Source organism: Ceratina calcarata, unplaced genomic scaffold (assembly GCF_001652005.2).
Source record: "Ceratina calcarata isolate Rehan_Ccalc_2016 unplaced genomic scaffold, ASM165200v1 scaffold78.2, whole genome shotgun sequence".
NCBI classification, from domain to species: Eukaryota; Metazoa; Arthropoda; class Insecta; order Hymenoptera; family Apidae; genus Ceratina; species Ceratina calcarata.
The window spans coordinates 2,773,695-2,799,698 of NW_017179105.1; the positions used below are offsets into that span (position 1 = coordinate 2,773,695).

General features: G+C 45.3%; 1 protein-coding gene across 8 annotated transcripts in view; it reads right to left on the reverse strand.

The window, feature by feature from the left end:
• The window catches only part of nAChRalpha4 (nicotinic acetylcholine receptor alpha4), a 98,822-nt gene that overhangs the window by 17,415 nt on the left and 55,403 nt on the right, over positions 1-26,004 (reverse strand). For 4 of the 8 annotated variants that reach the window (XM_026818199.1, XM_018033941.2, XM_018033940.2 and 1 more), the window contains exons 5-8: positions 24,782-24,962; positions 9,628-9,743; positions 8,597-8,765; positions 3,395-3,531 (exon numbers count right to left, since the gene is read on the reverse strand). In XM_026818199.1, coding sequence (XP_026674000.1) covers positions 3,395-3,531; positions 8,597-8,765; positions 9,628-9,743; positions 24,782-24,962 — 603 coding nt within the window. Of the gene's footprint in view, positions 1-3,394; positions 3,532-8,596; positions 8,766-9,627; positions 9,744-24,011; positions 24,193-24,282; positions 24,647-24,781; positions 24,963-26,004 lie in introns of those variants that run through there. The other 4 variants (XM_026818201.1, XM_026818200.1, XM_018033942.2 and 1 more) reach the window with 4 other exon arrangements.

A 26,004-nucleotide genomic window follows, 5' to 3' on the forward strand; every position in this document is an offset into this window, starting at 1 on the left:
TGCTAGCATTGTTTAAGTGTATGGCCATCCTTAAAAGAAACGTATGCATAATGAAACCATGGCTTGGCTTTATGATAACGCGGTCATTGTTCCATAGAGAATTTATTACTGTTTTGTCTTAAACAGAATGGGAGAATAACGCGCGTGAGTAACCGGAACAATTTTAATTAAGGAGTAAATACACGAATGTTTGCGCGCGAGGTAAAGAAGTAAATGCCGGATCCTCGGTAATGAACCTGCAAATACGTGACAATAGGTCCTCGTGGAGAACGAAAATAGTTTTTTTCGCTGAACACGAATAACGCGTTGTTCGACGGGCGAGTAGAGTTTAAATCGAGTCCCGGAAGAGTGAGTAACAGCGGGAGGACTTCGGTCCCGTCGTCGTGATCGATCTACGTTTTCATTGGCGTTCATCCGGCCTTTATTCGCCGACAGACGCGCGGAGCTAAGCACGGACAATGCTCATAAATTTTTTCCTGCCGTGGCAGACACCGGTTCCGTTTCATTTGCATTGTCTCAGGGCGTACCCGTAACCAGGGATGCTCCCGGATCGATCGGTTCCCGGGGTTTCCATTGTCTCGTCCCGGTGTCGGTATCAATCGCGAGGCACGTTCATTATAACGGCATTAGAAAAACTCTTTTCAAAAGGCACCGGGATATGGATTCCCAGAACGTCCTCGTCGCCGGGAAATTGCAGAGTAAGCGGCGTGGGAGCGCGCGATTTCCGTTTTCCAATGGGTACGCGATTAACAAACAAACTCCGTGGAACTCGCAAGAAGATCAAATGGCTTAGATTCGGGGCAAACAGAGACAGGATTTGCGACAGTCAAGGGACGTGGGGATTCTGATCCCTGATCAACGAAACTGGGAACAAAACCAAACTGCGTTTCGAGATCCGGTGATCAACGCTGGGTTTTGTAACGCGAAAGTTCTTGCTGACGAAAGCGAGGGAGCGACTTAGGTTCGCTGATGGCGGCGCGTCAGGGGTTAGGGGTCGAAGGGGTGGGACGCAAGGGCAGAAAGATGAAAAGATGTTTCGTCCGTTCGATGTATACACGCGCCGACGGCGAGGAGACGACCTCGAATTGTGAAAGCAGTAAAACAAGACATTAGCTTTATGGAGTGGAAGGAGACAGAGAGACAGAGAGAGAGAGAGAGAGAGAGAGAGAGAGGACAAGTCGAAGGCAAAAAGGTCGGGAGACAGTGGGAGAGGACAAGTGGCCACGAACCTGGACCTTCTCCAAACCTACAGAAATTCCGTCGGTCGTGTTTCCCGTTGTCGGAGGCCGTACACACAAAACCAAGATTTTAAACTCGACAATAAACCGCCGCAAACTGGGACGCAACAATTTCGTCGATCCCCGTGCTCAGTCGTTCGTTATTAATGTTTCAGGACCCTTTCACGGTGTCCGGTACCTTTATTCCCCTTTTTCTCATCTTTGTTTCCAAGATCGTGTCTCTATCGCCGCGTTTCTTTACCTTCCCGTTACGAACGCGTATACTTTATTACGCATAAAGTGGAATCCGTAACGCGGCTACGTTCAACGAAATAACGTTCTTTTATGTTTCATACTGAGATCTGTCTCATTTTTTATTCCAAAATGCATTGTACTCGTGCCAAGTACAAGCTTTCTCTATTTCACTGGCGAATAATTGCGCGAGTAAATTATGAAGATCAATCTGATGACTCAAAGCGGAATTTTTTAAACCTCGCGTTGACCTATGTATAATCGTACGACATTAACGATATTAGTTTCACGGAGTATTGCAATTGTGGCTCATGTTCAAATTACTCTCTCAATTACAGTGTGTAATCGCCTCCAGCCGGAACGAGCATGAAACTAATCCTGAAACTTGTTTCAAGCTAGATCGGACGGGTTTACTCGGTTCCAAAGGAAAGGCCGGACACATTTATCGACGTTTGGTTTCCAAGTTCGAAAAGTTATCACGTCGATCGATTAATGTGCAAATAATGTAAATGGTTAGGATGACACAAACTTCGCTTGGATACTTCAAATAATTACGACGAAACAATAAAAAGATTTGAGTGCAATTTGTGTCTGACCAAAAATCGACTATTCTACTTGCGGCTGACGACTACTTAAAATCGATCAAGAATTCTTCGCTACGAGAAATTCGTCTATTAATAATCATATGATAATTAAATCTGTTGGTTTCATAAAAAAAATATTTTAAGAAACATGACATGACGTCATTTCTTTCCTTGACAATTTTTAAGAATGATTTCTCCGACTGCTTGTTTCGTAATTAATATCGGCGGAACGTTTGAACTAGCTCGGTCAGACTTTCCGAGTAGGTGTAAGGTCCGTGCGGTTCATTTGCGTGATAACCTAGATCCGAAAACAAAAACCTATTGTCTGGCCGTTGAATATCGCGATGACGCACTTTGACAATCAGAAAGACTTTCGAGAACTCGCGTTCCGATAAGGTGGAAGAAACTGAGAGCCAGCGATACGAAATGGAAAATCGGGCCACTGATTCTTATTATAACTTTTATTCCAAATAATTTCGTCCTAAGAAAATTTACCTTGTCGCATGACGACTCGGATTCTATTAAATCGTCATTCATCTCGTTGAGCCGCGCGTTTTGGAATCCTTTTCATGGTGACTACCTCGCATGTTTATTCAAGGCGACGAGCTCGAGGACTGATCTGTATGCAAAACGCGGCACGTTTCGCGGTTACGTCGAATCTCTCGTTAAATATTGCACGCGGGCCAATCGGGGTCGAGTCGTTCGCGCGTTTATCGCCGGGAGAAAGTAGAAAGATCGAGGCAAAATCTGGCGGTGCAGCTGCCGTTGCCTGGCCAGCCCCTCGCGGTCTGATCTGCGTCGTTAAATCGAAATTGCAAGGAGGAGACGCGCGAAACGCGATGCGAAATTTTGATAATAAGAAGGGACGACGCGAGGGAAACGAGGCAGAAGGCGGAATGACGAATAGCGGGAAATCGAAGGGGAACGACTCGGCCATAAATCGTACCCGCGCGAAGGCAAATGACTATCGACGGTAATAAAACGCAAGCCTCTCACGCGTGTGCCGCGAACCTTTCTTCTCTCCTTTCTATGGCTACCGGATTCAATCGTGACAAGGAATTTTTATAGTTCGCGTGGCTCACGTCGCCGTTCTAACGAAAATTTATTACCCTCCCGCATGTCATATTCTATCTAATACGAATCAACTTTTTCAGATGTTGCAAACTTCGTGACAATATTTCTTTCCACAGAAATTACGTACGATTGTTAGCAGTCCAATTTGAACGAAATCGTTTCTACTTTCGAGAGCTCGACGTTCGATCGCTCTCATAAATTCTGTACCTCGAGCGTCTGCCGACGGACGACCACTTCAGCTACTTGAAACATGTTTCGTACGCTTACCTTATCGAAACGAGTATCATGGCGAATATCAGGTACTTTCCAAGCAGCGGCACGACCAGCGACGTAGGTGGAATGATCTCGACGACCAGCAGGAAGAACACGTGGAGACTGATGAGAATGGAGATGGAAAGCGTGACCTGTAACACATACGATACCGAGCTTCAACGTTGGGACTCGCATTTTTATCCATTTTCGTCACGGCCTCGTACAACTATAATTGCTCTTATTTCCTTTGTCACACAGATTTGCTCGCGTAACACAGTTTCCTTTTTTCCAATGGGAAACACCTTGCCTGAATCGTAGCCAAGATGAATCTACGACCTCCCGTTTCAGCGCGAACCGCCCCTGACAAGAGACAAATTAAACTCTATTCAAAAGGGACCCGGAAATTGCGGATAGTGGACGGGAAAATTCGTATTTATAGCACGAACAAAGAATACACGGAGAATGAAAAATACCAAAGAGCATGCTAGGAAAAGAAATATAGGTAGCGAGCTATTACGAAATTAAATCCATTTGTCACGCGTTTCAGTTTTGCGATTTGAATGCACGGGTAAAGGGAACGATGCGAGGTACATAATTACTTGATAATCGAATTGTAAAGTTAGCAAGGATTTTGTTAAACATTTTGGGAAGCGTTTTGGGAGACGTTAAAGCGAGGCTGCAGGATTCATCGCGCAATTTGAATTTTTAGTAGAGAACTTTTGCGACGACGGCGACGACGACGCGACGGAGGGTGTATATGCAGTTCGTTACGAGGCATTCAGCGGGTTCCGTGGAAATTTGTCAGAGAAACTCATTGCCGCGGTATTCCCGTTCTAGCCCTAAAGGAAGGATTATGTTCGCGTGCGCTTTTCAACTCGCTTTAAGATTCCTCGGTTGATCCCCCGGTTGAAAGCCCGGACAAATCGCGCGTCGCACACGGTGAAACTTTAATGACATCGTAAAACCGATGCGCCCATATTTCGTCCATATTTTTTATTGTTCACCGACCCGAGATAATGACCAGGCGAAATCGCTACGAAAATAATTCGCGTGTACTCCTGTTAAAAACTAAATTGTCTTGTTCCCTCGAAACATGGTTTTAACCATTCCTGATATTCTCCAGTTAAGAATTCCCGGAGAGACATTGGCCGAAAGAAGTACCGCAGTAGAATGGAAACTTGGAGCCTCTTACACAGTTGAAACCTTGTTGCCCGCAACTTTCGCCGTTATTAATCCAAAGTTTCCGAGCAGCCGTTTCCGGCCACACGAACAACAGGATGTATCGAATGAACAATACGCAGACACGAACGCCTCCGCCTTTGCCGCCGGTCGCAATTGGGTCAATATTGTTCTATGTCGACGGCTGACACACCTACCGTGCGCGGTAAATTGGATCTCGTCTAATATCGGGGATAAAGAGCATGGGAACCGCGGCGACGGTCTTACCGAACTAAGCGAGCAACCCGTAATTCGATTTCTGCGTTTCATTTACTAATTCATTTCTACGATCGTTCGTCAATTCCGGTTCGTACGAGAGTCGCAATTCTCATATTGGGAGATTACAATGTGGCCGAGTACGAAATTGTCATTGAACGGAACGCGGATCGTCAGCATCCGTTGACTGACAATGCATTTTGCATCGTTGGGTGTGGCAGCGAACACGCGGTACGTCCGAGCCTCGCCGTATATCGCCGGTGTCTGTTTTGCTCTATCACCGACTAATGAGAACTCATGACGATCGACAGATAACATGACAACCGTGCACGCCTCGTCTCGCATATGCTTCATCGAATCTATTTTACAGTCCGGACATTGCATCATCGAGCACGTGACCGTGCGAGTTTCTTTCAGCTTTAAAAACGTGTCGAACTTATTTTCGTACGTTTCGGGCCTGTATTAAATACAGTATAATTCGACTCGCTTGGCGTACGCGCATCAAGCCTGTGGTCGAATTAACCTAATTGAAGTTTATTAGCCGTGCGCAAACTTGTAAATCGGATTAGAGCCCGCCTATTGAATCAAAATCTCGGCACTCAATGGATCCCGAGACACGTGCTATTAACACAGCTGCGCACAAGTCATTAAACTTATTAGTCGCAACGATCATGGATAGCTGATTAATCGATGTAACGGCGTGGCACGTCGTTATCAGGCCGCGACGATGAACAGTGAGTCAATTATTCAAATTCGAATCCGGTCTCGCTCGGAATCCTCGTCGTACGAATACAAAATTAAACCCGAAACGGTCTCGGCGTTGTCACGCGTGCACGGAGATTGCACGACGCGACGCGGGCATTATCGTGAAAACGGAATGCGCGATCGAAACGCTAACGGGTTAGAACAGCGTTCGTGCCCGACGGAATACAGAGCCGGGCTCTTCGTCGAATCGGTTATCAAGGGAAACTATCGTCGCGACGTGCAGCTTCCGTTGATCACGGAGATTAGACGAACCGTAATTACGAGGGCTCGACGAACATTCGGACTCGAGGCATACTTCGCGGAGGTTTGTCGACGGGTGAAACGTGGGAACATTTGACTCGGTAAAATGTCAAACGATCGTACGGACGTCGAATCACAGAAATAGAAACGCGACCTGGGCAACGATTTCAAGAACGTCTCGCTTCTCGATTTATTTCCACGCGCACTTAATCGTCCCGAATACACGATCGTTCTTTACGGTGTTCGAAGAACGTATGATACCGACACGCTTTTAGGCTCAAGAATTTCAATGGGGGCGAGAAGTTCTGAACGGAGATGATCGTGATGTCGCGCGATTTTGCCATAAAAAGGAGATATGCAATTTCGACGAGCGCTGCGGCCATGGGTCAATCACCGGACCGCGATATTGCTTATCGATTCTCTCCGATTGATTGACATGCCTCGAAGACTAAATAGCCACGAGCTCGAGTCTCCGTCCTTTGCCGGAAAAAAAATTCACAGTTTTTCGATTGACCTCGCGATCCCACGTTCGAGCCGCGTATTTCATGTTCAAAACGTTTCCGACGATGCATCATGCGCTTGTTTCGTTATTTTATTCTCGACAGGATCGACGGTATGTGGAACGGACCAGTGATCCCGACGAAGCGCTAGTTTCTTGACCGTAATAGCCACATTGTTTCCCTATGGCCAACAACGGGAATTTGACCGACGAACCATGAGCATTTCAGTTACCGACTCGCTGCCCACGTTCGAAAGAGAAAAGGAACTTTTACGGATTTTTTTGTAAACAACATTCCACACATCAATACGAATCGGTGCGTTCAGCTAGAATTTCTCAGTGCGCGACTACCGCGTTCAAAATGATCATTGACGAACAAACGTTGGAGCACGTAATAAGAGGTTCCCTCTCTCTCTCTCTCTCTTTTGAACGTTGAAGAAACACGATAAGCGTCGCGACAGTTGATTTCCGAGGACGTTCCATTGAAAATGGAAGTAACGGGGTGAAAAGAGTTTCAAAGCCACGGTGACGCGTGTCCTTCTATGCAGAGAGTAACGTCGCAACGGAAACCATCGGCAAAGCGTTTTCCCTCGTCCCGAGAGTACGTCGATAAAACCCGGCGCGCGATTTTTCCCTGCGAATCCGTCAAGAGAGAACGAGGAAAAAAGGGGGAGAGAGACAGAGAAAGAGAGAGAGAGATTCGGAGATAAGAGGCCCGTCGAAGGATGGCGAGGATGAAAAAGCGCATCAATGACGGAATCCGGCGCAACGCTGGTTCCCTTTCCTCTATTTATTCTGTCGCGTATCGAGGAGACTCTTACAAAGAGGATCGGTTCGCCCGGAGGCAATTTTCGAAAGGCGGTCGAAAAGGGCGAGGGAACCCACCGCGAAGAAATGAAACGAGGCTGGGTGGGTGGGGCCGCGGCGCCGAGAGCCGACGGAGAGCCGGGAACAGGAAGAGGGCTCGTGGGTGGAAATGAAAAATAGTCGACGTCGTCGGCCAAAAGTAACCGCCGGCTCGTACCCTTACCAGATAAGGGAAAATAACGAGGCCGACAGCCGCGCAGAAGAGAACTAATTCGTCGCATATTTCACACGCGTCCGTTTTACCGACGCTAAGTATAGGTAAGCACGCCCGTTATCCGGGATAAAGGAATTAATTGCATTCGGCTCCGGTCCCCATTCGTCTTTTTCCTTCCGCCGCGCCGCCGCTGAGAGAAACGGCTCCGAGCGTCGGCGTAGCCGCCGATCCGTACTACTTACCGTGTGTACGTGTCGTGGCGCCCGTCGCCGTGACTGGCATCTGTCAATTTCGCTCCGATACTTCTCGCGTATGTTTGCGGGACGGCTTTGTGCCGTGTCGATGCCCGAGGCAACGGTCGGACCGACTTTGTTTCCGTGTCGTCTTACGTCGAGTAAATATCGGGGAATTCGACGCGAGATCGAGTTCTCCCGTTTCGTGGCACGGGGAACTGATTTTTACACGTAGCTAAGTGCGTACTTTCGGATACACGAAACGTCGGAAACGCAACGTGGGTCTACCAGTGGGCCGACTTCGGTCTAATGAAACTTGCATACCGTGGCTGAAACACGGTTACCCAGTGAAAACTTTTGCCGCGATGATTAACGAGCCGCCATAAATTCAAAGTTTCTCCATCGGATTTATATTCGTTGCGCGGGTTCATTCGCCGTGGAAGAACGCGAAAAACGAGAACTCGGGAAACGTGCAATTACTGTTGCACCCTTTTGCCGACTCGTTGCCGGGCCGACTTCTCTCGTCCCCGCCGCGGTCGCGTTTATTCACCCGGTCGCCCGTACCTATTTTCACCTCTCGCGGTTTTCGCGGATACCGTTCGCTGAAAATCGGCGAATCGCTCGTTTCGTGAAAGGAGTTTACAGACGTTTTGCACCGTGCCGATCCCCGCAGCGGGGATAAAAGCGATTAATCGCGTTGCGGTCGCGTGACCGATTTTAATTAACGGTTTCACTGCGGTTCAAAGACGCGGAGCGTTCGCGATTGGTCATATCTCGTGCCGATGAAAGACGGAACCGGAGCATTTACAGGCAGCGAGTTTTAATTAACGACCCTTTGATTCGACGCTCTTCTTATCGTTCGCGGGATGCAAATATTCTTTTCTCTTTACGAAATCTTTTGTCCCGCGTTCTCTGTTCGACAGACACGCTCTAACGGACCACGGAATTGAAAGAACCAACGACGCTCTTCCTCGATGGCTTTTTGATTTTTAATAAAGGCTCTCGCCGAAACATTTTCCACTCACCTTTTCCCCGCTGTCGCTGGGTAGGTAGAACGTCAGCACCGTGAGGAAGGAAATTCCCATGCACGGGATAATTATGTTCACGGTGTAGAAAAGCGTTTTCCTTCGCATCGTTATGTTAAACGTAATATCCAGGTACGGCTCGTCGCAGCAGGTGTAAAATTTTTCGTTTCTGCAGAAAAAATTGCAAAACGGTGCTGTTTAATTAAAGCGTCGACGACGACGCGTCTCTCCACGCATTTTAATTGTTCAACAAAAGTCTTGTAATTAGTAAGTTCGCATTTTGTCGTTCGACCGTGACGGAGGAGCTGACGCGGATAGAAAAATTTATAAACGCTTTATCGGAGAGAAGAGCCGGAACAGATGGGAATTTAACGGTGAGATCCAGTTTTTCATTAACGCTTCCATGGCAGACGACGATTTTTAGAACGCGGTCCTGTCAAACGACATGCAAGGTGTCCATTCTCTCGTTTCGCTGGTCGATCGAAATTCCGGTTGCAATTCAGGTCCGTTTGACCGTAGTTCCCTCTGCGATCTGCTTCCGGCTGTCTGACCATAGCAACGATATTCCCCTTACGTGACAAGTCGTTTAAATAGCCCGCAAAAACCAATTCCGGCGAGAGTCGCGTAGCTGGAACAACGACTCATAAAAGTAACACGTTTATTGGATTCTCTCTCGACTCGACCGAACGCGGTTCACCAAACGCACTTGGTGCTAAACAAAATCAAAAGCTATTTACAGAGTAATCGGCGGGCTCTCGGAATCGATGAAAAGACCCTCCCACCGTTTTCGAATTCTCATCTGTTCACTCTTTGTCGACAAACTAGTTTTCAAAAAAATCTCTCTGCCCATTCATCGGTTTATTTTTTTTAGCCCGGCGGCTGGTCGAAACGCTAACGAACTGTTCTTCGACAAATTTCGGTAAACAGTGGCCATCGGCCTGATAAAATTGCGTGGGTAAATATTGGGTAAACGCGACGAGGAACGGGTGGTAGAAAAAAAAAAAAAGGAATTAGTAAAAACGCATGCTCACCGTACTGCGGGCACTTCTAAAATGTCCCATTCTACCGACATGTAGAACTCGGACAGGTCGACTCCGACGTCCACCACGTTGCTCCCCGACTTCTCGTCCATGTGCCTCAGATCGACCTACTCGCAACAAAAGAACCGGTCGCATCAGCATTCTCCCTAATCGAACGTATCGATAAATCAGTAATTGTCATGCCCACTTAGGTTACTTCACGGATGAACCTGCAGCCTGAACGATAACTATTTTCCAATTGTCGACGAAAACAGAATTTTAATCGTTGTTCTCTGATCGTGAACGTTCAGCGTTTGGTAAAATCGCGTAGTGCGAGCTTGGCTACACTGAATCGAAAGAGTAAGCGAGACGATATAATTCTCCCGTCGAAACTAAATATGATTTATTTAGTTTTCGAGTTAAGCTCGCGTTGAAAATTTATTTCGCTTCGAGATTTATCGCTGTAAATATTTATACGTCTCGCTCCGTTGTTTAATTCGCTGTATAAAGGAGTTCGAGCGAACACAATCGAGAGCATGATTTAAAAATGAAACAACGAGTAAATATCTGTTTGACTCGCGACACAAAGCGCTGATGAACCGTTCTCCTTCGGCTGTCTAAGCAGCTCGCAATCGTCTGGACCGAACCGGACCGGCTGCAAGCTCGCCGCTTAACGGGCTAAGTACGAACAATAAATTCCGAAATGAAAGTTTAAAGTGCACGTCTCGTGATGCACTTAGTTTTATCGCAAAAGCGCAACGGGAGCAAAACACTAATATATAGTCTGGACGAATAACGGGCCATTCCCAATCGCGAAGGCCCAGAAAAAATCTATGATCAACTATGTCAGCGGAACGATCCTCATTAAAAAACTATAATATGCCTTTCGCTTTCAACTATTGTGCAGCATGACGAACAAACAAAGTCGAGAGACACTGAAAAAATCAAACTAATCGCTAAGCAGAACCCTAATTAGTTATTCTCATGTTTTTTTTTTTAACTGTGGAGAAACGAATAGTTCCCGCCAGTGGTGGTGAATCGTCACGTCGATGATACCGGGTCTCGATTCGTGAGCCGCTTAAACGAGCAACGATTAGTTCTTTCGCGATTCCCAATGATTTCTCAGCGTTCCATTTGGTCTCTTGCGCGAGCTGTTTTTCTCTAAGCGATTTCAAGCGTATGCCTCGTATTTAAGCGGTAACTTGGATGCGCAATACCGTGCAAATATTTCTTAAGAGAGAACTCGTCTCTCGTACGAATTTCATTAAAAACACGATTGTTCGTTGTACATAAATCTGAAAATCTCCGGTTTTAATTGCCAACAGAATTTGACGATCGATCCTTTGAACGGTATTGTTTCTCGCTAACTGTTCAATACCTGTTCAACGTTGCACATTCAGAAACATATTTGTATGCACGCGAACGGTGCACACAAGCAAAACTCCATACATACAAAAGTATCGACAGAGAAACCTTAAGCAACGATAATACACACGAACGTTGCACAACTAGCGCAATATACATATGTATGAATAATTTTTTATGCAATCGCTTGGCTATGTATACCGGCGTTCAGCGATCAATTAATGAACGACGACGATGCCACAGTATAAGAAAGAACAGTAGGCTCACTAACGGTGTTCCTGTCGTGACTTTCTTATACTGTGACGATGTTTCGTTTTGAAACCGGAAAGAAATCTGGATCATGTATGACGTGTCGTGAGGGAGTGTGCGTGTATTCAAAAAATGTATAAGGCAATAATACGTGGACTCTAACAATTTGTTATGAAATAAATATTTAATGAGACACGGTTCATATTTATTTTCGCGTGTGGGAAGTAACATGTTTGGATACGCGCGTCGAGTAATTTTATACAATGGCTCTCATCATCGGAATTCGCCGAGATTCAATTAAACGTGTTGGCAATAAGCTAGTATTAAAATCTGATTAATATCGAATGTTGTTTGATTTGATGAAATGACCGAAAATATTCACGGTTAAATTTAAACGAAGATTTTAATAAACATTCATCAGACGTATTCGCTGATTAAGCAAGGTTTGAGATACGGCAGCCAATAATTTATCATATAAATGTCTATCATAATCGGATTTGCTTCTAATTCGTTTCCAGTAGACGTAATCGCAACGTGGAGCAATTGTAAAACTGAAAAGCAGACGAGGAATTGTAAGAATGTGTATTCGCTGATAAACGTTGAATTTCGCTTCGGTCAAAGTTCTGGAATTGCTGCGGCTCGAGCCGATGTCGGGTACGAAACGGTAAAAATATTCGGGATATATATTCTTTTGATAGATTTCCGCGAGGGCTGAGGCTGAATTCGAAAAGCACTCTCATCTCGGGCGAAAGCACTTGGAACCTGGCAACTTTGCTAAATGTCCTTTTCGGTGCTTGCAAATCTCATCGATTGTTTCATCCCCCGCGCACTACTTCCGAATATATGCATTTCTTTCTTCCTTTCTCCCTCCGCCGGTCTTTTGTCTCGTTTCATGCGCGCACGTACATATGTCGTGCCCCACTTTTAATTCCATCCCGACGTTATTTTCGAAACTTTTCATCACTCGCCGGGTGGTAAACAGAATGTTTTCCGATTTGAGTTACTCCACTTTACCACGTTCTCAAAGAAACCGGATAGAATTGGAACTTCGCTCTAATTTTATGATCAATAGAATAACGTTTTAATTACTGGTCGTTCAAGAATTCTCGTGTTCTCTAATTTGTTCGCATACAGTCGCGGCATTCTTGCTCAAGCCGACTGAACTCTTAGCGGAAGTCGTTAATTGCGCTTCTGCAAAACACAATGGTGAGAACCGTCGTCGTAAAACAGTGCTACTCGCAGTTGCAGCAGGAACGTAAGCGACTTATGGGTTAAGTAAAGCGGGAACACCAGAAATTAAACGTGGACCCTCTCTTCTGTATGACCGTCTCGGCTAACGACCGTTCGCTGTAATTTTGTAGCCGTGAATATTAAATGGCGACCATTAAAAACGTCCAGAGAGCTAGTTACGTGTAATGGAATTCAAATAGAGATAAAGCTGATGGAATATTAATATGACATACGGACTCCTTACGAAGCACGGAATATGGAAATGGTATTCAAGAATAGTGGCAATTCCGAGGAAAATGAATAGTCTATTTCTCGGTTGTGCGGGGTAAAAACCATTCTGAAAGCACGAGTGATCGATGTTGCCAAACAAGTACAAAAGCCTGAAGGAATACGAAAGCATAAATCATTTCCTATGAAACTTTCTCACTCCTCTTCGTCTTCCGATGAATAATAATATTTTTGCTTGGCGCAGCTAAGTACTTATTCACAACGACGCGATATCCTGTCCAAACTTTATTCACCAAACGAATCGAGCTCGAGATTCATTGTTACAGTCTTATATTTTTTTAACGAAACCTATATTTACTGAAAATCGACGATTTCGTGGGAACGCGAATTTACTTACAGCCAGTCGGTCAGCCCGGACTCGATTAACGGGGAACGTAGAGAAATAAAATGGCATGAAAAATTCGGTAGTCGTCGAAATAAAATTGGGAATCATCGTTACCGTTTCGTCGGGTCGCGCCGCGTTTTTCAGCCGCGTAACGAGTCCCGCGAAAATTATCCCCTATCGCGCTCTAGCTCCCTCGGCCCCGAGCGAAAATTGCGATCCCGGCGCTGGCAATCGCGAAGCCACGTCGCAATCGTCGCAGTTGCGTGTTAAATATCTACCGCGCCCCGCGAGGAGACAGTTTCACTTTTACAGTTCGCTCAAGAAAAGTTCGAATCACTGCGAATTTCCGATTCGTTTCCCGTCCTCCAGTTCCGGCCTTCTACTTTCCGAACGGCGACGGAAGTCCTCGGCTCGCGCGAAATTGCATGCCAATAATGAACAGACGGTCGCAAACATGATATCAACCCGTCAAACGTTTGTGTTTGCTCAACAATACCGCGCGAAATTCACAACGTTTACACGTTCACTGAAAACAGGTTCGATATGATTTGAACCGATACTCGAGGAATGTATTCCAATGAGTAACGATACCGTATTTGTTCTCATACGAAATAATGATCGATGAATCCGGACGAGCCTGCTGATATCGCAAAAATCGTTTATCGTCATTGGTAATAATTTCCTGCTGGCATTATCGTTTCCTACCTCGCGAGTCTCGTGGATATTATCGTAAAGCGATCGAACCGTGGAACGCGAACGATCTTCCGTGGGAGGCGGACGAGGCGGAGGTGGAGGAGGATTCCTGTGCCAAGAGGAACCCTGTATCGGAAACCACAGAAGTTGGCAGACTTTTCGCGAACGATGCAAGATTCATCGGCCGGTGAATTTCGCCTAGCAGGTTAAACCGAAATTAATCGCGTTCCTTTCTGGCCGTAACCGCAAAACGTACGTTCCCGGTAACGTGTACCTAACAAGCCTCCGGAGACCACTCAACAGGTATACGACCTACCCGCCGCTTCATGAGCCACATCAGAGGCTTTTGGTAAATCGGCTGAATGACGTCTTGCGCGTGTAAATACACGCCAGCGTCGCGTCGCGTCGACGTTTCATATTTAAACGTTTACGTATCAGCCCCCGTTAATTCTGTGGGCACTCGACGAGGATAATCAGATCACGAATTTCCATTATGCGGGATCGATCTCTCCAATTGACGACCGAATACAATTTTCACATTTTTAGGTCGGATGGTTTAATGTTGTACGGGCCGTAAGATCTCTGGGAAAAGACACGATAAACTGAATACTGTTAAAATTCAGATCTTGCGTCATTTTTCTATTTAAGGTACAATATTAATTTCATGCAAATTGGTTGGCTGGAAAACGATTCGGTGTGCAGGAGAGACGAGGTACGGCAAACGGTCAAACAGAATTTAATATACGCGGAATTCAGGTACGTTTTGTCATCAGTAAACTTATTAACGCGATTTAGAGTGATGAATGCACGATCGCAGCGTGTTTACTGGCGTCAGTCGCCGTGTTATGGTAAACAGAAGTCAGTGGGACGGATTAAATTAATTAAAAAGGCTCTCGCGTGAGATATTATTTTCATCGCGTTGAAAGTCTTAATGAACTCCGTCGGTGTTCGACGGGCATAAGTCGTAAGGTTCAACGTGCCATGGAATGGCGTCAAAGTTTCAATCTCTCAGCAATTAATCGCGGGAACTCTCGTTCATCGCTGGACAAACGATTTCGCGTTACGAGGTTGACGTCGTCAAATCGAAAGACAATGTTCACTCCGAGTGAATTCCCATTTGCTCGATTGTTTACTCGTACATCGGACCCCGTTATCTAATTTTAAAACGTCGAAGGAAATTTGCCTGGTAACAATCGGGGAATGTAAGACAACGAGTAAAAAGAGCGAAATCCATTTATGTCGAGAATTCGCGAAAAAAGTCGTTATCGGTTTTTCCTCCTAAGTCATCCCCTATCAGTTTTGCTTTTAGTTTCAACGTCGGACGACAAATTGCATTTGGTCTGGTCGATCGAGTTCCGAAAATTGTGTATACGCCAAAAGGAAGGGTAATATGGAAAACGGCGATAAATTGGAAAACGTATTGACAATTCAATACCCCAGGGCGAACGATGAAATTAAATATTTTTAGATATCCGAGGCTCGCGTATTTCGACCTTCCCCGCGAACGGAACGATGACTCCAGCTTGATTCGATAAATATAAACTATTTTCGTCTGCCGAAAATTCTGCGATAATCTGCGAGCGACGTTCCCGTGCCGGAGGGACTTTAAAAATACTATGGAATAAGAATAGCGTAAAACAATTATCAAATTAAATTTAATTAGGAGATTTAAGAACTCGTTGGAATTGTAAACGAGGACGAGATTCGTCTATCTTTCCTCCGCGAGGGACAGGAATTATGAGGGAAGTTTTTGGAACCGAATAAAATTATACATAGGGATAGAACACGTTTCCACGCTTAACGCGATCCCTTACTTTGCGATATCCTCCTTCACCAGTGAACGCTTACAAGCTCCCGCTTTTTAACACGTGTGTACACGCGCTTTAAATATGGTTCAGATAAGCCAAGCCTTTTCCTACTCCCGTTAACGCTTCCACTTTGTTCACACGGCGATTACGGGAATCGTTCGACCGCGATCTAGGCGAGTACTCGAGCGCTCGATAATTCATTTGAAAAATTAATGTTACAATTCCTCGATCCTTCTTAACGCATTAATTTCACAAGGAATTATCGGACTAAGTTCAACCAGCGATTCGTACAAAAGTTAGACGACGTTACGTTTGAACGCATGATCGATGTCTACGTTTAACTCGGGTAAAAAGGATACGCGGGAAGAAGAACGCGGAGGCGACAGGCGAGAAAGTTTCCACCGGGGAAGATGACGAGAGTTTCGAAACGAAGTACGAGAAGTCGGAAGAAATGGAACCGGAATCCCGTAGTAATGTCTCTGGAGCGAAACTTCCCACGTATCCTTTCAGCGAGGAAATTTGAGAATGCCATTCCCAGGGATTTACTATTTTTCTGAAACTAACCGTAAGTAACTCACGCCTTCTCACGATGGATCTGCACTTGAATTTATGTGACACCGAGCATGTATGTATCTAAGATTTCGCTCGTACAATCGTCCTACTGGTAGACTACAAATTTTTACACGAAACGAGACGTTCATGGTTTTAGTTTAAAAAACGTATTTTAAGTAAACGTCATGCAGGTTCAATTTTCTAGCATGAAATCCAGAGTACGACTTTTTAATATTCGCCGAGTTAATCCGACGTAATGTCACGTAAAAATACTCGGCCGTTGGAACAAACGCAAGTCGCATATAAATTTTCATCCCGGCCGGCTTTCTATTTGCGTGTATGAAGAACAGGACGCGCATTGCCGCGCGAAGAGGAAGTAACCCGCCGGAAATAGCGGTGACAGAAGCTGCAGATCGAGATAAATCGAGCTAATGAATTCCACATTGAAATAGCTCCGTCCGATCAGGCAGAATTATCGAGCGACCTACATTTTACTCTTGTTATGGAAGATTTCACGGATATCGAACACGTCTATGGGTCGGTTTTTACGCGGACGCGGGACAGGCACGATGTGTGTCAACGACGGAAGCTGTTGATTAAACGTTCGAAAACTCTTACTTAATTCAAAACGTGCTCGTTTTATACGTTGCGTATTAGTTGAACAATGCAATTTTCAAGGTGTTCTTTAGAATATTTAATGAGAAAAATGCCGAGGACGAGGGAGAAAAGTTGTAAACAATATAGCTTATCTGGCGGTAATTGCTTCAAAAGAATTTCATTCCACCCTCGTTGGAAAGTTTTCTTTAAAACTTATTTGTTCGTTCGATAGTTCTTCGTTCCCGAGAGTCGATGAATACCTCTGATTATTCTTTCAATATTCTATACCGTGAATTAAAACGATTCGAAGGAACGCTTGATGGATTTGCACAAAAGTTTATACAGCTTCTACGAGGATAAGAGATAAAATAATCTGACGGTCGCGGATGACAATTCTCCGGTACGGTGTACGTACATTGCCAAGGTGTTCCGCGTTACTATAGTTCCCCTAATTGTGCCGGTAGGTCGGCGACCCGACGACGGCGTACAAGTCCGCGTGCACGAATCAGATTAGATCGTAAGCACCTGGGCTGCGGGATGGTGCCGCCGGGTTGGTCGAGATTGCGGGGGAATTTCAGGTGGTAAAGGCGGAAACTCGCGGGAACCGTGAGCTTCGGGAGCCTCAGATTCGTTATGCATGTATGTATAATCCGTGTTACGCTATTTGCCTTGGTAATCCCTCCGACCGGTCGATACTCGCCATTTTTCTTTCGACTGAATGAATAAATTCGCATTATCCCATCGGGGCCTCTGCCATTCACCGTTGTATACATAATAGAATCCTCGGGTCGCTCGCAACGCTTTTGTTAGACGAGCGTCGTCTCCCTTTGATTCCGATTAATGGACTTCGATCGCGTCGGGAGATTCGTGATTAGAGGCGTCGAAATGCGGATCGATGATCAATCAAATTATTTCCGAATTACACGAGTTCGAGTCGTGTTCAGAAACGGGAATTTAACGATACGCTCTGGAACATTTTACGTCGGGCCACGGTCGATGGCTTAAGGGAGTCGATGTTGAACAGACGACGGACAGTCCCTGTTTCAAGACGGAACACGGAGAAGTCGCAATAAAACCCTAGGGGAGGTTCGCCAGAGCGTATCGCGCGAGATGAAGAGGGCCACGATGGTATCGAGGGAGAAGCTAAAAAGTTTGAGACTTCCCAAATTGTTTGCCCTGCACATCTATCTTCGTCCCGCGTAACGACCTCGAACTAATGACACGAGTCGCCAAAAATTCGTTTAATTATCATTACGAAATTACTATACGTCAATTTCGCTGGATCTTAACCACTTAAATGTGTCTGACGACTATATCCGTCATGAAAGAATGGCAGAATTTTGTGTTATGACGGCTATATCCGTGAATAAATTCATTCATTTTCTAAAATAAAGTCGTCTTTTTGACCCAATATTTCAACAGCGCCACTTACTCTGTGTTTGACGACTATATCCGTCATCGCTTGATTATCGCGACACACACTGGGGGGGGCGCACTTTGCAAAATGATCGACACAGTTAACTGGTTAAACGATAAGTTAGGTTAAGTTAGGTTACTCTGAACAAATGTGATACAAAATGTATGTGATTATAAGCAAGTTTGAACAAGAAGGGGTCCAGATGAGAAAAATCATAGCAGTTATACAATGAAGCTGGTGAAAAATAAGATGCGAATTCCTTTAGAAAAAGAGGGGCCTATTTCTCATCCGTGACACTTGGCCGCGATCGTGCCAACGTTTTTTTTATCGAAATATGTTTCTTATGAGTCCGATAAAGTTTGCCACCGGAATTTCATTGATGCGTACGAATTCCTTATAACGAAGTTGTTATTGACCAATAAATCATTTTTCTCCGAGTCGCTGAATCAAATTCCCGTTCACTGCGAACATAATTCTACGGCTTTCCCTGTTTCCCAAGTTACGAGCGCGCATCACCTCTGCTCTCAGGAGCTATCCCGTTCCGGATCTAAACTCGGCCATTTCGGCGAAATACGGAAAGTCCATAACCGATAAACGATGAACACGGCCGAATGGGAGACCGTTTTCGAAGCCTGTCCCGCAGAGAATAGGTCGGCCGTCGCACGACGCGGAGATCCCCTTTAAGAGGCCCTTAGGGGAAAGTATAGCACGGCCGCGGCTTTAACTTGGCAACGGGCAAGTCGCTGACTTGTTGAGTGGCTTGTGTCAACGTGACCGGGTCACAAAACGGACCGATATTTGCAACACGCGAGCTACGATAAACCCCCACGTGGTAATTAACGATACCGAGTCTGACGTTAAACCCTCCGTTTCTGCGTCCTTCCGCTGCTACCCCATTTCCATTATTGGTACGCATATACGCGCGTTTTGTATTAATTAATATCTGAATTCTTGCATCGATCATTATTAATCATTAGACTTATTATTACGTGCTATTAATAACGTTTATGGATTGCAAAAGTAGAGGTTTAACAAAATAAAATCCATATGGCAAATTTTGGGAATATTTTTGCTCGACCGACTGGTCCACGTTAGGGGAAATGACAGTACGTGTCTTCGACTGGTACTAATCTTACGTTAATAGGATCGCCACGGCGCGTCGTCGGTCATGCACTTTGCGTTAAATCCGATAAGCGCGTTACACTGTTTAGAGGGTAAAGCAAATGTTGCTGCAGCAAGCGGTCTTTGCTTGTTCGCTTTGCCTCCAAGTTTCCCTGTACCCTCTGCACTCGACCACGACCGGTCGCACGTGTCACTGGTGATGACACGGCCGATAGGTCGTACCGATCGCGTGTACATTAGCCCCCAGATGCGCCGACTGGTCCAATCGTTTGCTAGCCGTTTCGAATGATACTTTCGTGTACGAGCAAAAAAACAAAAATTGGGTTCAAGGGAAGAAATAAAATTCCGACGAAGTGCGATCGGTCCACGTTAATGTTCTGGGAATAATTTAAAGGCGACGGATGCTCTTTACGGTGTCCATCGATGCTCGTTCATAAAATTTTATTCCCGAAACGCGCATAATGTGCCCGAGTTTATAGCACCGAACAAATGCACCCGCCATTCGCGGTTCTCTTTCAACCTATTTATGCAACGCAATTTAAGAGCCACGATAACCGGCATAATTATTGTCCAGTGTTAACTACTGGCGATATGGTATCATTGCGGAAACTCAATAATTAGTTGACTCGACATTAATGCACGCCCGTAACGTTCTGTCTAATTACAATTTACAAGTGGAGCGTATTCTTCGATGAACATCGTAATTGCAGATATAATTTTTTATCGCGCGCAAATTTATATTACGGGATATAATAGGTTCTAAGTTATTTTATTATAAGTTTGAAATAGCGCTTTCGGATGAAGTTTTAAACTGTGTTAATGGGCTATCGGAGGCAAATGAATTCCGAATCGCGTGATAACTATCCCAGATTCGAGCGGAATAAAATTACGTTTAAACGAGGATAGCACACGGTTAGGTGTGATTCCTCGAGCCCACCTCTTTGCCGGTGCAATAAAGAGGAGATCGATATTCCGGGGGGCCGCGTACACACGGGGGAGGAATCGCCGCCCTCCTCCACCCCCTGACACTTGTACAAGGGAGCGTATCTCTTCCGACCAGGCAGCCAGTCGTCGAGGCTTGAAAGTGTCGGCCACGCGTGGGCGAGGACGCTCGAATTCGGGCTCTCGCATCGAGAGTTTTCTATTAAATTTCCCGGAACAGCGTAATCCCCTGACAAAAGCCCCCATGGATTACCGACGAATAATTTCGACGCCTGCCACGCAGTTTATTCCGAATGCTGCGCCAATTCTACGTCTCTACCGCGTTCACCCTCTCCTTCTCGTTCATACGTGGCAATTTTAATTACTGCAGACTTTTGTGTAAAAGGGAACGTTCATCGCGGCAATGTAAAAATTTAGATCCGGATTTTCTACATATTCGATTCTTGTACAAATGCGTGAAACCTGCGACCAATTACAACGGCTGTTAATCGACTCGTTGATGAAACGTCTTATTTCTGTATTTGGTAAAAACAACTTTGGGAAAGAAAATTTGTAGTGATGATCTCGCGCGTTGGGACGAGAAAATCTCGTGTAACAAGGGAATATATGGAAATTACGTGCACGTCATTGTTACGGTGGCAAAACTCATTAGAACAGGAATTCCGGCTTAAACGCGTTGCATAGTTACACGAAATACGTATCGTGCCAATATTTTCCACGCCGTTGACGTTGTTCCATTAACTTTGTAATCAAATCTAATTAAACTATTCCGCAATTATTTCGGCTCGCATTTACCTAATATTAATTTTATCTCGACTCGTTAAACGTGTTTTTATAGATTTTCTCACGATAATAAAGCTGTGCACGTTCGAGCCTCGAGCATGTCTTGTGATCTACATATATCGAAACGAGGTCGAAATTGTGTAATGAATTAATCATGAAAAGAACTTTTACCGTAGCATTCCACGTTCAAGTGGCACTGTACAACCTCTTGATACGAGGAAATCTGTCTAATTTAATTCCGACCACTTCATTACGTATTCGTATTTTAATTCTCACCCTTGTATGTCGTTAACCCGGAATCGCGTCACCGATGGCCCTCGCCGAAACTCGGCGAGTGAAAAATACCGCTTCTGACGGAAGGTTCATATAAAAAAAATCTAGTTAAATTGTCAAAGTAAAATGAATTTCTGCGATGATGAGACGATGATCGATCGCTAACTGTTTCACGCTTGAAACACATTTAACCAGTGATCTAAATACCGAAGATCTATGACGCTAGTTTCTAAAACAAGTATAATACACTAATTCGCAAAAAAGGCTAACTTCGAAATATCGCTCACGACCTCTTTCTCATGACCAGGCAGCTTCTCGTTGAACAACACTGAGATCTAGCAATTAAAAGGTACAAACACGAACCTCTATGCTACCACAGTGTTACACAGGAAAGAGCAGAACTGTGACAATTCCGTCGAGAAAAGTTCCCGTAATGTCATTCGTCAGAATCGTTCACCGCTCGCGCAGGTAGTTATGTAAGTACTATTTCATGCTCCATTCACCGGTTTTTCTCTTTTTTTTTATTACCCCGTACTCTCTCGAACCCTTGTCACCCGTGCATTCCGCGTTTCTACCGAACTTCCCGATGGCAACGAACCTAATATAATTTATTCAACCGCGTCTCGCGTTTAATATCGTTTCATAATCGAATATGGAATTTCAACGAGCACTCGGGCTCGATAAATTTTCAAAAGAGGTTACATTTCCTACGTGATAAATGGATCCGACGAACCGGCTCTCGCCTTATGGCTTTGTCATGGAGATCGCCCCTTTGCCCGAACCCTTAATTTGAGAGCCGAGCCGGGAATAGAAGAGGGTGAAGATTTTTCACGGGGCTCAAAGTCGGTGAAATGCAAATTTACTCGCCGTCGCGTCGCTTTTACAAGCTCGCGCGTGCACCGGCGGGTTAAAGCGTCGCGTAATTGCGGTCTAATTATGGTTACGCAATCTTTAAAAATCGTGGCGATTCGATCTGAGGTCGCGGTGTCTAAAGGCAACGGCCTGTATCTTGCGATGATTAACCTTCATTGATTGGTAAATTATTTTATCAGGTCGATTTAAATCTATTTCGAGTCTGCATATTTCCACGAACCCGAAATTCCGTGGAACGTATACGTGAGAGAAAATTTCTGGGATAAACTATAGAAATAGAAGGGAAGCCGACAAACATTTGTTTGCTCGAGAGGGTAAAGCCGCACCCTGAATAGAATTGAACTTGTGATATATCTATCGATGACATTGTCAAAGGATACTCCTTCTCCAAATTTCAACGACGTACCCCCTCACCGATGTCCAATAATTACAGATCAAACACTGATCTTTCAAAGTCCGATGGGTTTCGAGTCGAAGATTATTCGAACGGTAGAACATCAATTTCATCGGAACGACAGGGATCAGGTTGCTGTTGTAAAAAGAGATTTTCTTTAAAAATGCTATCGAACACGTAATATCACAAGCTAAATTTGATTCCGGCTACGCTTATTTAGTTCGTTGTTTCTTCACATTCAATTCTTCGTTTCGCTACACAGTTAGCTTATAAGCGATGCTTCCATGAAACATGCTCGATCACTTTCATGCGATGTATGCATAGGTACATGTATGCGTGGTTGTGTGTGTCTGTGTGTATGTGTGTGTACGTGTCTGGTGGAAGGTAATATGTGGGTGGGTGTGTCGGCGAATGAAAAGAACATCGAACTTCGTAGCGTTCCTTATCACGATTCCACAGCGTGGAAGCCTGGGTTTCGTTATGCAAAATTTCAATACCGTGATGGCGCCGATAAAACCACTGTACTCACGAAATTCTCTGCTACTTCGTAATGTCAGGAATCGTGTACAATTTTACGGTCTACAAAGACTGGTGATCCATCTAATCGATACCCCTAGACGATCAACGTTCAAATACAGATCGTGTATTTAGTAGGATTCGAAAAAGTCGTGTCGAGCGTGACAATAATCTCTCTCGCGCGTGTAAAACGACAGGAGCCTAAATGAGTATCGTATCGGATAAACGATCGAACCCCACGATCAGACGTTTAATCAAATCGATCTAGCTGCGAGTCAAAGAGCAAGACGACTGACCAGCTTGGATACGCTTCGAAGCAGATTCTTTTCACCTCGATTCTGAGTATATATTCGTGATCGAGGCATCCTTTGAAACTTTCGACGTATCGCTCTTTTCTGTCGTTCGTCGAAGCGAGGATCAGATTGAACGTTGTCAATAGGAAACGTGAACCGCGAGTCGAACAACGAAGAGGTCGGAAGTAAATAAAAATTTATTCGTAGCGTTGGATCCTCGCGAGAACGACGACGCGAGCCATTATCAAAGAAACGCGCGTTCAAATATGCGAGCCTGTAGGATCGTTCGAGCACACTGCAGAATAATATATAATATAAAAACGAGCTGATCGTACGACATCACGACGAATGTCAATCAAATAACACTGCAGTCCACATCAAGTAACAATATTGAAATATATATATATGTAATATATATAGATAATATATAAGACGTATGACGTCCAAGACCAGCGCATCGCAGAAAAACGGTTACGGGTATATATATATATATATGTAATATATATAATCATAAGGTGGCATTCTCTGATCGAACACAAATATAATCAACGAAACGAAAGTGGTTGAAACCAAGGAGAATAAACTGGGAAGACCGAATCATATATATGGACGAGCAAAAAAGAGGTTTCTCAATATAATTCTGGCGATTTCGTGCTCTCGTTGCTTTTCGTGGCACCTTAAAACCGTCATAGGTCCAGGAGCCTAACTTCAAAACACAGGTCTGTACGTCGTACGGAAAGAACTCAACGTCGATGGAGCAGGAGGATTTATATACGGCCGGCGGTTGCCAGACGACCAATCCCGAATAGTAGACCGTGGCCTTGGTCATCAGCGTCACCTCGTAGTTCCCGTCGGCGCTGGAATCACCGAAGAAACGAGCCGAGCGTGATCACGATTGGCTCCTCTCCGAAGAGCGCCGGATGCTGCCGCTAAACGCGACCCTGTACCTTCTTTCTATGCTCATGCCTCTCTTTTATCTCTAGTCGCTACAAGTGCCATCGACCGTTTCTAACGAACGGAACCCGAAAAGCTTCCCCCGACTTTCCTTGTTCTCCCTTTCACGGTTATCATACACGTGATACGTCGCTCCGCCTCGTTAGTCTCTTCTATCTGCTATCCGTGATCTCGTTACGTACGAAAGAAATAGCAGCAGGCAGCATCCGTCTCCCAGCGTGGGTTTCGACTCATTTTCGAAAAAAACAGAGAGAGAGAGAGAGAGAAAGAGAGAGAGAGAGAGACTGGAACCGAACGGGGAGTTTGGAAATCCACGCGGATCTCGCGGAGCCGATCGTTCGGGACTAATCTAAGTGGTGTCTTAAGGGCTACGGGAGATGGGTGGTCGCGTCGCGCGACGCATCGCGAGGCCGATCGATCCGCGTCGCGGACGGAGCCACCGCGCCGAGTCTAATCCGGCGTCGGAACTTAGCGGCTACCATGCAAGTTTACCTTGAAGCCGTCATAGGTCCACGAACCGAACTTGAGGACGCAGGTCTGCTCGTCGAATGGGAAGTACTCCACGTCGATCTCGCAGGATGACTTATAAATGGCCGGGGGCTTCCACTCGACCAATCCTTGATGGTAGATGGTGGCCTTCGTGGCCAAGGTCACCTCGAAGTTGCCGTCCGCGCTGCGAGCGAGCACATTAGTGGTTCTGGGCGCTGCGGCGGTCGAGCTTACTTTGTACTTCCGATTCGATACCAAGCCGTCTTTATTTTTTTTTTTTATTTCTTTAGTTTTTGTTCAATCATCTCTCTTGCATGTGTTCATCCCTCAAGCCGTTAGACTTGTCGGTCACAGTTCAATCTCGCAACGGGACGCGCGTGTTTCTTCGCGATAATCGTCGAGACGATGGGACGAGAAGGAGAACCATCAAAGATTCAGCGTCAAACGCAGGCACCGGCGCGGATACCACGCGAACAAACGACGACCGAGCAACGTACGGAACGATCGCCGAGAGCAAACTACGAACTGTGTACGACTGTCTGTTCCAAATACCCCTCGACTGTTTACTCGTTTTTTGTATCTTCCGTCCGCGCGCGTCACCCGCCCACGATTCACCGTCGGACTCTGTACCGCGTCGATTAATACGTTTCACGCGGGGGTGCGATTGTATTCGATTAAACATGTTTCAGATTTCAACGCGCATTACGTTTATCGTTTTCGAAGAAATAAGTTCATACGAGGATCAGAGAAGGGCTCTTATTTCGACCATCCGTATTAATTTGTCCATTCGTAAATTGGTACAAATAAATTCATACTCGTTTCTCTCATAATGATAATAATTCACGTTGGTTCGTTGTAGTCGCAACGCAGCCCTTCGGGGCATGAACGTCTATTAACAATGTATCCAGAAGTGGCTCGGTTTACCTACCCCGCTCTAGCATACACTCCGTTTCATTGAATATTTCAGTGCACAAACAAACATCGATGCATATGTGCATACGGAAGAACAAACGAAAGGGGACGCATTATCGATCCCGCGGCACGCGGAATTTATACCGATTCTGTTATTTTTAAAACGATAAAAATGGAAAACATAATACGTACGAGAGAGCGACGATGTTCATAGGAGTCAGTTATTATGTAATAAAAGCGAACAGGGGATAGATTCACAGAGATTGATGGAATAAACACAGCAGATGGATATATAAGTCGAATGAAAAATGTTT